Source organism: Notechis scutatus, chromosome 9 (genome assembly GCF_049901735.1).
Source record: "Notechis scutatus isolate UNSWTSFEM ecotype Mainland chromosome 9, rNotScu1.2, whole genome shotgun sequence".
NCBI classification, from domain to species: domain Eukaryota; kingdom Metazoa; phylum Chordata; class Lepidosauria; order Squamata; family Elapidae; genus Notechis; species Notechis scutatus.
In genome coordinates this window covers 19,022,376-19,038,851 of record NC_142017.1, presented here as the reverse complement: position 1 = coordinate 19,038,851, position 16,476 = coordinate 19,022,376, and the positions used below count along the sequence as shown (strand labels likewise).

General features: G+C 41.4%; 1 protein-coding gene across 2 annotated transcripts; it reads left to right on the top strand.

The window, feature by feature from the left end:
* Positions 1-70: 70 nt before the first annotated feature.
* Positions 71-15,992, top strand: DNAAF1 (dynein axonemal assembly factor 1). Of its 2 annotated transcripts, none has more exons than XM_087971702.1 (14): positions 71-192; positions 1,322-1,463; positions 2,739-2,846; positions 3,861-3,984; positions 4,315-4,406; positions 4,734-4,955; positions 5,850-6,016; positions 6,783-6,904; positions 8,186-8,373; positions 8,786-9,037; positions 10,476-10,582; positions 11,353-11,424; positions 13,222-13,564; positions 15,522-15,992. In XM_087971702.1, exons 2-14 carry the CDS (start codon positions 1,337-1,339, stop codon positions 15,575-15,577), a joined length of 1,980 nt encoding a protein of 659 aa, XP_087827828.1. In that variant the 5' UTR covers positions 71-192; positions 1,322-1,336; the 3' UTR covers positions 15,578-15,992. The 2 variants fall into 2 exon arrangements, with proteins under 2 accessions (XP_087827828.1, XP_087827830.1); XM_087971704.1 differs by having other exon boundaries at positions 2,742-2,846; positions 15,522-15,701.
* Positions 15,993-16,476: the final 484 nt, after the last annotated feature.

The following is a 16,476-nucleotide window of genomic DNA, read 5'->3' as shown; positions in this document are numbered from 1 at the left end:
GGGCTTAGCGAGAGACTAGCCGGCTCGGGATGCGCGTGCGCGGACCCGTGCGCGGTGCGTCGTCGCCATGGAAATGGAGAAGCCGTTGGCCGGGAGCCGTTTGAAGCCGGGAAAGGAGGCGGCGGCGGCTGCGAAGGGCTGATTCTCCGCTTAACTCCGCTGCGGGAGGAAGGATTACCCGCTGAGGAGAGAGTGAGGCGGCAGGGACGCATAACCCTCATTCGTATTCACACACTGTTAAAAAAAAAGAAAAACCATTGAATATTGGAAGTCCTCCTCGGTTTACAACGGCTCGTTTAGTGACCGCTCAAAGTGACACTGGGGAAAAAAAGGGACCGATGATGACCGTTTTTCACACTTAACGACCTCTGTAGCGACTCACGGTCATGTGGGGCTCTTCCTTATCACGTGATCCCCTTTTATGTCCTGACCAGAAAAGTCCGGGGGGTGGTGGTGGAGAAGCCAGATTCACTTAACAACTGGGTCCCTAATTTATCAACTGCGGTGGTTCACTTTAACCCCTGTGGCAAGGAAGGCTGTGAAACGGGGCAAAGGCCCATGGAACAAATGCCTCACTTAACGACAGACATTTTGGGCTTTGGTCGTAAGTCGAGGACATCTCACAGGGTTGCTGTGGGTGGGTGGGGGGAAATAGTGAGATTTTATGACCTTTCTTGCCGTTGTTGGTAAGTGAATCACGGCAGTCAATAAGTGAGGAACACAGTTGTTAAGTGAATCAGGCTTCCCCATGGACCTTGCTGGTGAGAAGGCTGCAAAAGGGCATCACGTGACCCCAGGACACAGCAAGCGTCATAAATGTGAGTCGTTGAGCTTCCAAATGTTGATCACCTGACCATGGGGATGCTGCAATGGTTGTAAGTATGAAAAACGGTTGTAAGTCACTTTTTTCGCTGCTGTGTCAAACGGTCACTAAACGAACTCCTTGTAAGTCAAGGACCACCTATAAAACTATTAAGTAAGGATGTATTCCTATTATCCTTCTCTTTCCTCTTTCCTATCTCCTTTTCTACTTAGGACGATAACTTCGTTGCTTGTACCTTTACGATTTATATTGTTTTATTTAGTTTCCTAGTACGATTTATGTTGATTGCTTATTTGGTATCCTATGACTATCACTAAGTGTTGTATCTTATGGTTTATGATGAATGTATTTTTATGATGATTATGATCATGATTTATCCCTTATAGCTTTTGTGTGCACTCAGCTTATGCACTGAAGACGAATTCCTTGTATGTCCAATCACACTTGGCCAATAAAGAATTCTAACGCCTATTATAAATGCCTGGCCTTCTGTTCTAGGTGACAGGACTGAAAATGTACCCACCCAGTGAAAAATCTGAATTAGGAGAGGCTGTTGCAACAGAGAGCAACGACCAAGAAATAAAAAACTGCGAGCAGGAAGGCAGCACTTCCAGCAACGGGGACAGCTCAGTTAAAGCAGGTAGCAGATCCAAGAAAAGAATGGCTATAAATGCCATTTGACCATGGAATATTATTATTAATTGAATTTATATTGCCACCTATTCGCCCATGGCGACTCCTTGGTAAAGTATAATGGCTCAATTGCAAACATTGTCATCTGAAATGTTGCTCTCTATTTTTTTTTTCCTATTTCATTACAATTGGTACATAAAGGTTCAAGTTTGACTTGGCCTTCCATCCTTCCGAGGTCAGTAAAATGAGGAGCCAGATTGTTGGGGGCAATAGGCTGACTCTATAAGGAGTGGTGTGGTAGCCTAGAGGTAGAGTTCTCGCCTCACAATCAGAAGGCTGTGAGTTTGATCCTAGATGGAGGCAGGTATTTTTTCTGCCCGAGCATATTGAGAATATATCTGCTGAACAAAATTCCGCACTGGTGACAGGAAGGGCATCCGGCTAACTCCATTCAGTTGCCCAGACTCCACGCTGCAAGGGTTTATGGGGTTGTTAAAAAGCATGTGATGATGAACAGGCTGACTTTAGTCACTTAGAGAAGGCTGTAAAGCACTGTGAAGCAATATATAAGTCTAAATGTTATTGCTATTGCACCTAAGGTGCTACTAGAGGTGCTAAAAAACTTTGGTGATGCATGATAAGCTATATCTTAAAAAAAAGTCATTTTGACTGAATAAGTTACTTGGATGAGTAAGAAAACATCTCAGTTTTAATAAATTTTGCTCCAGTTGCCATGATTTAACCTTTTTAGATACTTTTGGCCTGGATGATTGAGTCTTCATTTACACATGATAGCCTATGATCCCTGGCTTATATCAGTTCTTCAAAGTTCTTTGCATACTATAAAGAACCCATTCTGAGGCTGTTGTAACTCCAAACAGTCATAAAAATGACTGATTGTTAAGTCAAGGATTACTTGTACCACAAACATTCTCCTTGCATTATTTCTCAGTTGTAGAAACACAGATAAATAGAAGCGAACAAAATATAACTACATGACACAGAGTTCGTTCCCTCTTCTGACCATTTGTTCTTGTTTGCAGGTTCATTTTGAAAAAATTCCTCGCAACTCACTAGCTCTAACTAGGAAGCAGTAGCCTCATAGGCAGCTCGTGCAGACCTGCATTATTGTTGCATGAGTCTTGATTTCTACAAAAATTGACTCACTTGAGGCGAGGCGGCATCAAAAACATTCTTTTGGGGCACATAGCTACAGTATGTTGGGATGCTAGCATAATTCAACACCTGCACTGTATATTGACTCCGTCTCTCCAACTCTTAGAAGAAAACCCTCAACTGCTTGAAGGAGAGCAAAGGAAAGAAAAGGATATTAGCTATGAGAATCCAAGACTGAAAACTGGCGACGTTGACTATAGCAATGGAGAACCAGGTAATTTCTTGCTTTCATTCTTGTTCAGTCTGTCCTTAAAAGCACAAATGCTTTTAAGAGGATAAGGTTTGCTTGTCTGGGTCAGCTAATATTTCCATTTTAGTCCGGTATTCTGCTTTCTACAATGGCTAGCTGGTCTTGGCTAGTACAATATAGCAGCCTGCCCCTTTTTGTTCCCAAGACCTGATAAATCTAGGTTCACATAGGTTAGGTATAAAGGTAAAGGTGTCCACCTATCAATCACTTCTGACTCTAGGGGGTGGTGATCATCTCCATTTCTTAGCGTGGGAGCCAGTGTTACCTGAAGATATTTCCATGGTCATGTGGCCAGCCTGACTATAGGCCAACGTGCGCAGAATGCTGTCACCTTCCCACCAAAGTGGTACCTATTTATCTACTTGTGTTTGCATGCTTTTGAACTGCTAGGTGGGCAGGAGCTAAAGCAAGGAATGGGAACTCACCCCATTGCATGGCACTTGGGTCTCAAACCCAGGCTGTCAGCTTTCCAGCTGACAAGCTCAGCTTCTTTAAATACTGAGGCAATGTGCCCCCATGTTAGATATATCACACATAATTTGTTTAACCAGGTTTTGTTGAATAAACCACAGTGTTGTAAAGAATGAGGAACATTATGGCATAGACTGATGTGTATGTACAGTCACAATCCAGATGATGCAGAAACTCTGATTGGCATGAACACATAGCTGGGAAACATGCAGATTCTTTCCTACTTAATTTCTACACATCTGGCTCCTATTAAGAAACAGAAACTGCATTTATGCACCATAGCAAGAACAGGACATAGCCTCACATAATATACACTCTTTAATTAATGAAAGTAAGTTCATGTCTCTTTCAGGATGATATACCAATTACCTTTTCCTATGTACAGTACATTTTACAATCTTTGCTTACACACTGAATTCTAGACCGAATCTTAGTTTTCACTGTAAAATGGAATCATTCGAATCAGAAGAATCCAAATGTTTAATGCCATGTTTAATGCTCAAGCAGCACTGAAAAGAGAAAATGCCAGGAGTGTCACTGATCAACAGACTATTGAGAAGACAAATAATAATCACAAGCCAGTACCTGATTCACGGTCTGGAGAATCAAACTTAAACAAATGTGGCTTGAGGTAAGTTATTTTTTTATATAGGTATTCCTTTTATAAGAGAAAAACCAAAATTGCTAGATTAGGAATAGTTGAGAGGTGAAAGCAGGATCACAGTTTCCTCCCTCAGTTATTTTACTTATTAGAATGAATCACGGTAAAGTATTACATCTATGCTAGCCCTGGCTATAGTTAAACCAAATTTTTGATGCAGGTTTTAAGCAAAATTTAAAAGTTTGGACGCTGGACCATTGGTAGGTAGTGAATTTTAAATATATCTTTGCACTGCTGACTAATAAAGTCATACTCTCTTCCAAATAATCCTAGGATTCACAATTCTTGTTAATGTTTTAGAATGACCAAAAAACTGTTGAGGGATCTCTGCAAACAACACAAGTTATATGTGACTCCAAGCTTGAATGACACCCTCTATCTCCATTACAAAGGTAAGAAGCCAAATGTTTGAAACTATAATGCACTATAATTGGGCATTTGGAAAAAAAAATCTGTGTACAAGTAGAGGGAGGGAGGGAGGAAGGAAGGAAGGAAAGGAAAGGAGGATGGATGCATCTATAATCCCTTCTGTGTTATGAAGTCTTTCCTAAGCCTTACATGCGGACATTTGAGGTTAAACCACCTTCAGGGCAAGTTGAAGGGTTTCTGATCAAATGAGGGCTGCATTGCAATTCACCCATCCTCATGTGTGAGCCGTTCATCCTTTCTGTTCACAAAGAGCATCTTTGAACATTCTCTCTGTGTTCCAATTCCTGTAGGATTTGATCGTTTAGAGAACTTGGAAGAATATACAGGCTTAAGGTGCCTGTGGCTAGAGTGCAACGGCCTGACGAAGATTGAGAACCTGACCGCGCAGACAGACCTACGTTGCCTTTACCTGCAACTCAATTTGATTCACAAAATTGAGAACCTTGAACCTTTGCAGAAACTGGACTCTCTCAACCTCAGCAACAATTATGTAAAGACCATTGAGAATCTCTGTAAGCATCTCTGTTTCTGAGGAAATAAGACTGGTTATTTGAATACGGTATTATTTTGCATTAGGATTGTTAGAGAGACAGACAGACGGACAGAGACAGTCAGAGGCGAAGAGAGAGAGAGACAGAGAGGGAGAGACAGACAGAGACAAAAAGGCAGATGGACAGAGAAATAGAGAGAGACAGAGACAGAGAACACAGACCAAAACAGCCGTAATAGTTTCTGGTAGTTGTAAAGTCAAGCACTTAATATGTGATGTTTGATACACCCCTTCTGTTTCCTCAGCAGATACTCTAAATTGCCCTTTCTCAAACTCAGACCATTAACTGAGTCCCACATCACAGTAGTGGTTTAATTGACTTTGCTTTTTGAAAATAATCACAATTGGCTGGCTTCCCCTAACATGCTAAGCCATTAACTATGTCAGACTAACCCTAGCTTTCTGCATTCACTCCATAAACTAAGAGATAATTTCCAACCTTGGCCACTTTAAGAGAGCTGAACTTCAACTTCCCAGCATTCCCCAGCCAGCAAGACTCGCACTTCAACCCTGAGTACAGATATTTTGTTCCATCAAAAGATAGCCACAATAAATATTAAACACTTCCTTTGCACTTCAATTGATTATTGCTCTAAGGTAAATTTGTTTTTTTTAATAAATTGTATTAATGAAACAACAGAAAGAAAAAACATTTAAAAACAATATTTTTATTGTTTGTAAATTTGGAAAACACACAAACACACACACACAAAACCACCCCTCAGGATTGTTAGTATTTTCCTAACAACTGTAAGGCTATACAATGCTACCAAGAGCCACATTGATCACTCCAGAAAATTTGCAGAAGAAATTTATCTCAGGGCATTTTAATCTGACTACTGTGATTTTTCAACAGCTTGTTTGAAAGTTCTCCACACTCTCCAGATTGCTCACAATTTGTTACGAACAGTGGAAGACATACAGCACTTGCAAGATTGCCCGAGTATCAGCGTCCTCGATCTTTCTCACAATAAGCTAGACGATCCACATATTATAGAAGTCCTGGAAACCATGCCTGATTTGGTAAGCCAATATCCAGCTCTTAGGCTCAACGTCGCCTGATTCACCCAAGCAATTCGAAGAGCTTCTTCCAGTTTATTGTTACAGGTAGTCCTCGCCTTAGGACCAAATTTCTAAGTTACTAAGCAAAGCGTTTGTTAAGTGAGTTTTACCCCATTTTACAATCCACAACAGTTGCCATGTTTGAAGGCTCCTGCTCTACAAACTGAAAGCTGCCCTTCTAAGAGTCTTGCTCATGCAGCATTCAAGACAGTGATATTCACTTGCTGGTTTAATAATTGGCTATTTCCTCACATGCTTTCAGATGCATCCCACACCTAACAAGTCTCCCATGCTAACACAGCCTTATTTTGGGTTGCTGGAGTTAACATTTAGGTCTATATAGGTGATGCTTTTCAAAGAATGGGATAAAAGAAATCCAGGGAGGGGGGAAAGTATGTATAAACAGGGCAAGCTATGGGATTATATCCCATACAATAAGGCAGAGGTCTCCAAACTTGGCAACTTTAAAACTTGTGGACTTCAACTCCCAGAATTCTCCAGCCAGCATAGCATAGAATTCTAGAAGTGGAAATCCACAAGTCTTAAAGTTGCCAAGTTTGGAGACCTCTGCAATAAAGGATTGAGAGCTAAACCTGCAGTCACAATGTGGCTAGGAAATGCATTAAAGGCATAAAAATAAATGAGATAAGTGCATAAAAACAAGTCACTGAAAGTTAGCTTCTCAAAACGTAACATTTAATGGTTTCTTGCTTGTTTTCTTCGACAGCGTGTGTTGAACCTAATGGGGAATGAAGTCATTAGGAAAATAACTAACTATAGGAGGACCCTTACTATCCGATTAAAACAACTGACTTATTTGGATGACAGACCGGTTTTCCCTAAGGAGAGGTAAAATGAGCAAGGAGATTGTTCTTTCTCAGCCTCACTAGTAAAAGATTCATAAATATTTAGTTCTAACTACAGGTGCATTTTGCATTTGTATATCAAGTGATAACAAAAGATTTTTTAGAAAAATCAGTGCAAAAAACCAGGGTACAAAACCCCTGGAGCTAAACCAAAAGGATTCTTCATATATAACAGGTAAAGATAAAGGTTCCCCTCGCACAGACATGCTAGTCGTTCCCTGCTCTAAGGCGCGGTGCTCATCTCCATTACAAGGCCGAAGAGCCAGTGCTGCCCGAAGATGTCTCTGTGGCCATGTGGCCGGCATGACTAAACGCCGAAGGCACACGGAACGTCGTTACCTTCCCACCAAAGGGGTCCCTATTTTTCTAGGTGCATTTTTACGTGCTTTTGAACTGCTAGTTGGCAGAAGCTGGGACAAGTAATGGGAGCTAACTCCATTATGCGGCACTAGGGATTTGAACCACCAAACTGCCGACCTTTCTGATTGACAAGCTCAGCGTTTTAGCCACTGAGCCACCACGTCCCTTCATATATAACAGCCCCCAGGTAATCTCTCCTTGGTGCATCTGGAGATACACTTTTCTCCAGAGAGGCACCACACCATTAGATCTACACGCACCCAGAAGGTTGAGGGCGGTTCCCGAAACACGAGCGAGGGCAGCATAGCAGTCTAGATTCTAAGAAGCCTGTCTTCTTCACTGCATCCAGCTTTGGTCACCATATTATGAAAAATACATTAAGACTCTGAAAAGAGTGCAGAGAAGAGCAACAAAGATGATTAGGGGACTGGAGGCTGAAACACACAATGAACCGTTGCAGGAACTGGGCATGGCTAAGTCTAGTGAAGAGAAGGACCAGGGGAGACATGACAGCAGTCTTCCAGTATCTGAGGGGCTGCCACAGAGAGGAGGAAGGGGTCAAGTTATTCTCCAAGACCCCTGAAGGCCAGACAAGGAATAATGGGAGGAAACTGAACAAGGAGAGATGCAACCTGGAAATAAGGAGGAATTTTCTGACAGAGCAATCAACCAATCAACTTCTGGAACAGAGGTTGCCTTCAGAAGTTGTGGATGCTCCAACATTGGAGATTTTTAAGAAGAGACTGGGCAACCATTTGTCTGAAATAGTACAGGATCTCCTGCTTAGCAGGGGAATGGACTAGAAGACCTTCAAGGCCCCTTCCATCTTTGTTAGGAACTTTCTATAGAAATGGCTGAAGCCCACTTCCGGCTATCTCATGGAAATCCTCCTTTTCCCCTTCAGAGCCTGTGCAGAAGCCTGGGCTGCAGGAGGACGGGATGCTGAAAAGAAAGAAAAGGAAATGTGGGAATCGAAAGAAAGGAAGAAGATACAAGACAGCATGGATGCTCTCACTGCAGTCCGAGAAAAAGCCAAAGAGAGGAAAAAACAGAAGGAAATGAAAGAAAGGGACATCGGCTCAGTCGATGAAGGTTTGTGACTTTTGTAGAATGTATTCTAGGCCACACTTAATAACATTCCTTAATAACATTCATGTTTTTAATTTATTTGTTTATTAAATTTTTATGCCACCCATCTCCCCTGTAAAGTAACTCTGGGTGGCACAAATAAATGCATGTTACTACCCTCATTTTCTCCTTGATAAACGAGCCCAAAATGGTGCCACTAAAGTTCATATAGACATTGCAATATTCTTACTTAAATATATTTAAGCAAGTTTTAATTCAGTCAGTTTGTATATTTAGTTCATATTTAAAATCCTGCTTTGCTTACTTTAAAGAAGCCAGGACAAATCATCCTTCTGCATGTAATTTTTTTTTCAACAAATGCCAGAATTAAATCTACCGACAGTTTGTTTTTAATCTGTTATTTGGACCATTCTAGAGATGATCCCATCTTCAAGCAACGATGCCGTGGCCGAAAATGGGACGGAGACATCAGATGTTTTGGAACCACTGCAGACAAAGCAGAAGATTGAGAAATTTGTGAAAGACACTTTTGGCGCCCACAAAGAAGCTATAGCTGCAGAGGAAATCTTGGGTGATCAGTCGAGGAGATCAGAGAATAATCCACATGATCAGGAAGCACAGGAAGCGGAATTGAAGGTGGCTCCTGGCTTGACAGCTATTGAAAAAGGTAAGGGGCATCTGTAGATAAGAAAGCAGTTGGGATGCCAAGAACGATCCAGAGTTGGCTTGAAGGGAAAACCATACAGGTAGTTTTGGACTTAGGAAGCCACAACAGCACTGAAATAGAAACAGAATAACAGAGTTGGAAGGGACCTTGGAGGTCTTCGAGTCCAAACCCCTGCCTAGGCAGGAAACCCTACACCACTTCAGACAAATGGTTGTCCAATCTCTTCTTAAAAATATCCAGTGATGGAGCATTCACGACTTCTGGAAGCAAGTTGTTCCACTGATTAATTGTTCTCACTGTCAGGAAATTCCTCCTTAGTTCTAGGTTGCTTCTCTCCTTGATTCGTTTCCAACCAATGTTTCTTGTCCTGCCCTCAGGTGCTTTGGAGAATATCTTGACCCCCTCTTCTTTGTGGCAGCCCCTGAGATATTGGAAGACTTGTGTCATGTCTCCCCTAGTCCTCCTTTTCATTAGACTACAGACCCAGTTCCTGCAACCGTTCATGTTTTAGCCTCCAGTCCCCTAATCATCTGGAAGAAAGGGAATTACAACTGGTCCTTGCACTTAGAACCCTTGCAGTATCCCCACGGTCAGGTAATCCAAAATCAGGGACTGGAAGGGTGATAAGATACTGATAGAAGGAAAAATAATTGAAAAAATATTTGAATGTGCAGAAATGAACAGACTGACACTAGAAATGAAAGAAAAAGAAGAATCTGAATATTACATGGTATGGGGTTTGTTTTATCAATGGATAGAAAATAGAACAAATTAAAAGGGATTAGATGTACAGAGCAATAAGAGAAACTAATGTAATAGACATATTGGATTTCATTTATATTATATATATGGGAATGTGATTATTATGTTAAATTTGATAAGAATATTTTTAATGGTTAAGTAATTGGAATATGTACATAATCGACGCATGATTGAAATGGAATGGATTTTTTTGTATATATATTTTTAAAAAAAAATTACAAAAAACCCCCCACCAACTGCCAATAATAGATGAATTGATGCATTTGCCTTGGGACAAGGGGTCTTAGGTTACCGCCACTAGGGGGCAGCATTATGAAACTATTCCCCCCTCCCCAAATTCTGAGCCTGCTTATTCAGCATCCAGGGTCACTCTAGCTAGCAACCTTTTATCAGACATAAAGCTAAGATTAGCAACTCCATTTTATTTATTCATTTATTATCAATCAATCCAATGTACATGGCCGCCCCACCATCGAAAGTGACACTGGGTGTAATTGTACAACTTGAATGGTAACATTTTGCTGTCAGAGGTTAGCCCTGGGTTTTGAGGGTCTGTTTCCAGAAATCTAAACCTTGGGGGGGGGGGAAAGGTTAAAGGCGTGTTTGTAGCTGATGGGTACCCAGCCCTGAGAATAACGGAATCCGGATTTGCTGAAGATTTTTGTCTCCTTTTTAGAAACAGTTTATAGATTTTCTACCGAAGGGCCACTGCGAACTGAGTGCACTGACTTGACAGATATTGAACACATCACGTTGGACGTGCCAGAAAAACTTTTCCTTGATGTAAGTTTTAACTGCAGGACAGGAAAGATGGGGTGAAGTTGTTGTGGTTCGCAGGCAGCCGGTGCAGCCTGCAGCAGAATCAGATAGTGGGGAAGAAAAGGGACCAGTCAGGGAGTCTGGAGAGGACTCGGATGAGGGTCCTGCATCCGATACAGAGATGGGGCCAGGACCATCTGAAAATGGGGTGTTTACTTTGGAGCCTTCGGAGTCTGGCAGCAGTGAAGCAGAGGACCCAGGGGAGCCTGTTCCTGCGCATGTGCGCAGAGCTGCTAGAAGGCGAGAGCAGCTGAAGCAGAAGGGGTGACTCGGGAGTAAGGCTGGGAGGTGATTGCCCCTCCCCTAAGGGATAAAAGTCAGACCTCAAGGACAAACTCTTTGCAGGAAGCAAAGTAGTTCAATCAGTTCCGAGTCATCCTTGAAGGTCTATGTAATTTGGTTGGTTTTTTTCTTGTACTTTGGTTGGTTTCTTTTATAGTTAATTGGATACTTCTGTTTTTGGCCACATTCCACAGAACTGAAAGGCGTGTGCTTATCTTGGGGGGCTATTTAAGATTAGTTCCGGTTGGGCATGAAAACAATTCCCAGCATTGCAATAAAACAGGTTTTGCTTTTAAAACAAGTTTGTGATTAATTACGATTTACGAAGCCTGGGTCAGAACAGGAGGGCCAGGATGGAAACATGTGTTCCATGACAGTTCCCTTCCCTTCCCTACCCACCACATTCTCTTGAAAAGCTCTTTTTCTTCAATAAATGTTCTGATATTTTTCAGGAACTTCCTGATTTAGAAGATATAGATACTCCCGGCGAAGAGTCACTGAAGGAGGATATCTTCACCAAAAAGGTCATTTCCCCCCCTCCCTCTCTAAGGTTAACAACTGCCACAAAAAGAAATGTGAAATTGGGCTTGTCGTGTTTACAGCCATCACAACTTACAACCATAAAAGGCATGGTCCATTAGAGTTGTAAGTCAAGCCCCACCCCATATACAGATTCAAAGGTAATTTCAAATATGTCAATAAGACTGTGGTTTCTTTTCTGTTTGCATCATTTTCAGAAGGGAAACACGTTAAAAACACATTTACAAATATAGAATAATGTGAAGAAACATTTTCTTAAAAAGCATACCTTCAGACAGCTATTCTGAAATTGCATGTCTGGATGAGAAAAAAAGAATAGATCTCAATATCAGAATCTTTAACAATACTGCCAGAGCTTTTCCCACAGAGAACTGGCAAATAAGACACAGCAATTAAGAGGATATAAAATAGAAATTGCAGATCAACTCCTTCCGAGCTTAAAGAATGGAATCCTTTGGTATTTCCATAATAGCAAATGTATTAAAGCAGAGGTGTCCAACCTTGGCAATTTTTAAGACGTGGCCCCTGGGGAATTCTGGGAGTTGCAGTCCACAAGTCTTAAAATTGCCAAGATTGGTCACCCCTGTATTAAAGTAGGTGCTTTCACACAAGCCCACTTTGCCAGATGCATGAAAGACATAGAGGTGTAAGGAAAAGTTGTAGAATTAATGTAATACACAAACCCATAATAGCCATTTAAAATAACATGGCTAGGGGCAGGACACTGACATATTCATATGAAGAACTAATTCACATTATATAGTGTTTTGACAACCATTCCTAACCAAGTCACAAGAGACAGAATATTAATCCTGATTACTGTAAGCAAGTTTAAATTCTTGATTTATTTTAAGAAACAAAATGGTTTAAAATGACGTGAATCTTGGGTACCAGGATTCTATTACAAATAGTCCTTGGCTTACAAACATTTGTTTAGTGACTGTTTGAAGTTAAAAATATCTCTGAAAAAAGTGACTTATGACCATTTTTCACAACCTTTGCAACATCTTCCTGGTCATATGATTAAATTTCAAACGCTTGGCAACCAGCGCATATATATGATGGTTGCGGTGTCCCAGGGTCATGTGATAATCTTTTGTGGCCTTCTGACAAGCAAAGTCAATGGGGAAGCCAAATTCACTGAACAACCATGTTACTAACTTAACAACTGTGGCAAGAAAGGTTGTAAAATAGAGCATAATTCATTTAGCAACTCTCTTGCTTATCAACAGAAATTTTGGGCTCAATTGTCGTAAGTCAAGGACTATATGTAGCAATAACATTTAGACTTACATACTGCTTCACAGTGCTTTTACAGCCCTCTCTTAAGCGGTTTACAGAGTCAGCATATTGCCCCCAACAATCTGGGTCCTCATTTTACCCACTTCGGAAGGCTGAGTCAATCTTGAGCCGGTCAGGATCGAACTGCTGGCAGCGGGCAGAGTTTAGCCTGCAATACTGCATTCTAGCCACAGGGAAGGAGTGGGAGAGGGAGGAAGGAAGGACGGACAAAAGCAATAGACTTACATACCACTTCACAGTGCTTTACAGCCCTCTCTAAGCAGTTTTACAGAGTCAGCCTTTTGCCCTCAATAACAATCTGGGTCCTCATTTTACCGACCTCGGAAGGACGGAAGGCTGAGTCAACCTTGAGCCTGGTGAGATTCAAACTGCCAAATTGCAGGTAGTCAGCAGAAGTAGCTTGCAATACTGCACTCTAACCACTGTGGCTCATGTAGTAGAAAGAAATCCATTTTATGCTGTTTGTTTCACCTTTACAGCAAATATCTCCTCCCAAAATTGAAGTGATTTCTGAAACCAGCCATGACAGAAGCTGTACTGAGGGAACCATTGCCACTTCTGACAATTCACTAACATCGGAAGTCTTAAACTCCATTTTTTCACAAGTTTCTACAGTACCTGAAGTCAAAGAAACCATTAGGCCGATTGTCCAAGATCTTCTAGCACCACAAGAGAAAACTGAGGAACATCAAGCAAAACCTCTAGGACCTTTAATTGAAGACATCACTCCTGAATCTTCAGAGCCTTCACAGCGTGATCAAGATGGACTAATTCCAGATGCTACCAAAAACATAGAGATTCAATCCAGATCACCTTGCCTAGGTAAATTTACACAGACAAACATTGACCTGAGTCCATAATGATCTGTTTGTGGCTCTCAATAACGTTGGAAAAAATCCAGTTAGTAACTTTACTTCTTCTCAGAACTGCTCACTGAAATAAGTCTAGCTTATACTTCTGGCATATGTACAAGGTACAACCTAAATGCCGATGAAAATTCTATATAGTTGTCTGAAACTTAAATCGTGGCAACTCATTTTTTTTTTTGGGGAGCTTCACACTGAAGAAACTTTGATAAGCAGCGAAAGGTTTCACACTGAAAAAGAAAAAAAAATGCCCAGTTGCCATGACTCAAGTTCCAGACAAGTATGCCTAAAGCTTAACTATATTTCTTTAGAAACAAAATTTGATTGTTTCAGTGCTTGGGTTTATATGGCAGGCTAAAAAGCTAGGTTGGTTAAATAATGGTTTACTAAACAAGACGCAACCTGCAAACTATTTGGGGAACGCAAATGTGGTATGAATAATAAGCAACACTAAGCCACAAATAGGGGCTTACAGCAAGTAAGGAAAGCTTAATGTGACCCATTGAAGTAGTGAATAATGAATCCAGTCACCAGGTCAGTGCTTAGGGCTGTATAAACCTGCCTGAATGGAATTACACATACCCATTATTTGTGAGTTTTTGGTTTAAGATCTAGTTCACATTTGGAAAGGCTCATACACCATTTTATCACAAAGCAAAGCAGTGAGATAACGATATATAATATCTGTAAAGGCTGCATCAGCCAGCAAACATAAATGTATTATAGAAACAGTGTTCAGAAATAAAAAACACAGATCCTGATATTTTTGAATAGAAGATTGAATCAACTAGCATGTATACCTTTTAATTTATTTTAAAATATACACAGCACTTCAATCACAGATTGTAAGTGGCTTACAACAAGTACAAAAATGTCTATAGCAAAATAACCATCAATAAGTATCAAATCAAGAGGTCAGGTTTTTTTACTTTCCAAAAAAGTTAGCACAACTCTCATAAAAATTCACCATGGAACGCTCTTAAGGCTTGTAGCTCCAATTCTTTAAAGATAGCCTCATGTAGAGCAAGTAGCAGAAGTTTAGCTGCAAGATGACAAGGGAATGAATATTGCCAGCCTTATTCCATTTCAGGATGAGATAATATATTGGTTTTATCAAAGTATTTCAGAAATCAGCAGCAAACGCCTGAGTCTCTGCATTAGATGACTCACACATTGTGCTAAACCATGCTTTGTTGAATGAACCCCAGTGCATGCAACAAAGTGCAGATATAAGTCAAGGATAAGCCATATCAAGTGCTTGCAAACCACAGTAGCTAGGTTCATACAGCATCTTAACACCAAATCAATTCACATTCGGATTAGGGCAATGCAACTTAGAACTAAGGAGAAATTTCCTGACAGTTAGAACTATTAATCAGTGGAACAACTTGCCTCCAAAAGTTGTAAATGCTCCAACACGGGAAGTTTTTAAGAAGAGGTTGGGAGAACCATTTGTCTGAAGTGGTGTGGGGTTTCTTGCCTAAGCAGGGGGTTGGACTAGAAGACCTCCAAGGTCCCTTCCAACTCTGCTATTCTATTCTATTCCTATTCTATTCTATTCTATTCATAAACTCCACCTATAGAGAAGTAAGTCTGATTGGGAGTTTGAGATTCTGAAGAACTTCTAGGTTCTGAGCTGAGAATCTTAGAGGTTCTTAGAAGAACCTCTAAGATTCTGGGTTGAGCTGAGAACCAAGATGAAGGGAACTCAAGGAGATGGCGGCATACTCCAGGATTTCTGAGCAGTTTTGTCTTTTGTCCTGCTGGGAGACCACTCAGGAAATGTGCTTGCTTGTTTTATGACATTCTGAATCATCTCAATGTCCTCTGTGGAGTCACTTCAAGCCAAATAACTGAACGAGAAGCCTTACCACAGCTTTATCTGCCTAGCTGTCTTTTTTGCCTCCCAACAGATGCAGAGCAGCCAGTATTAGAAGCGGATGAAGATGCTGAGCAGGCGTTGGACTGAGGAGTGAGACGAGGATTCATCCTGATGGTTTTACCAGCCTCATCCCTCTCCTTGAGGTTCTCCACCTGCCACTTGGATCGCAAACATGCATGTGTGATAGCCTGGACTGGGGACATCCAGAGCCTGCCCCATGGCATGGGGCTAGGAAGCCTCTATGGCAGCTCCTCAACATTTTAAGTAAGAATTCATTTTTAACTTTTGTGGTTCTGTTAGCATAATGCAGTTAAAGCACTGAATCGAAAGAGAAGCAATTTAAGTCCCGGTTGTTTTGTCTTATCCCAGTACAATCCAATGTTTCCCAGTTTCATTGCCCTCTGCCTTCTGGGACAGCCAGTTATTGAGTTGCTGTGGCATATTTCTCCTTGGATTTATTTCTAAATGTAGTTCAGCTTCAATAAAGGTTTCTCTGTTCTCAGTTGTGTGCAGCTCATTCCTCGTCCTGCTTGTTGCTTGGCCTATTCAAGGCAAAGACCAGGATCCCCTCCTGCCTTGTATTTTTCACAGCTGGTATGAGAAGCCCTTCAGTTGTAGATTCCCCCTTAAATCCAAGATGGATGACTTTCACAAACAGGAGGAAAAGATTTGCTAAGGGCTATGAGGCCTTGTAAATCAGGCGTTTCCCTGTCTGAAATCTGCCCTTTGTAATTTTCCAACCTGTCTTGGGAAGGGGAGTAACCCCCAGCTATCGGGATCCTTCTCAGCTTGTCAGAAGACGCTCACCTGTATGCCAACTTAAGCTTGGAGCTTCCGATTGCCTAGGCCTCTGTAGCAAGCCATTCATTCTCTAGTGTTAGCGCCCTACAGATGGACAGTGGTTGAGGCTCTGTCCAGGCTTGTGCTGCCCAGCCTACATGGAAACAGGGCTCAGCAGACACTCAACCTCTTTAAACCCAGAATAT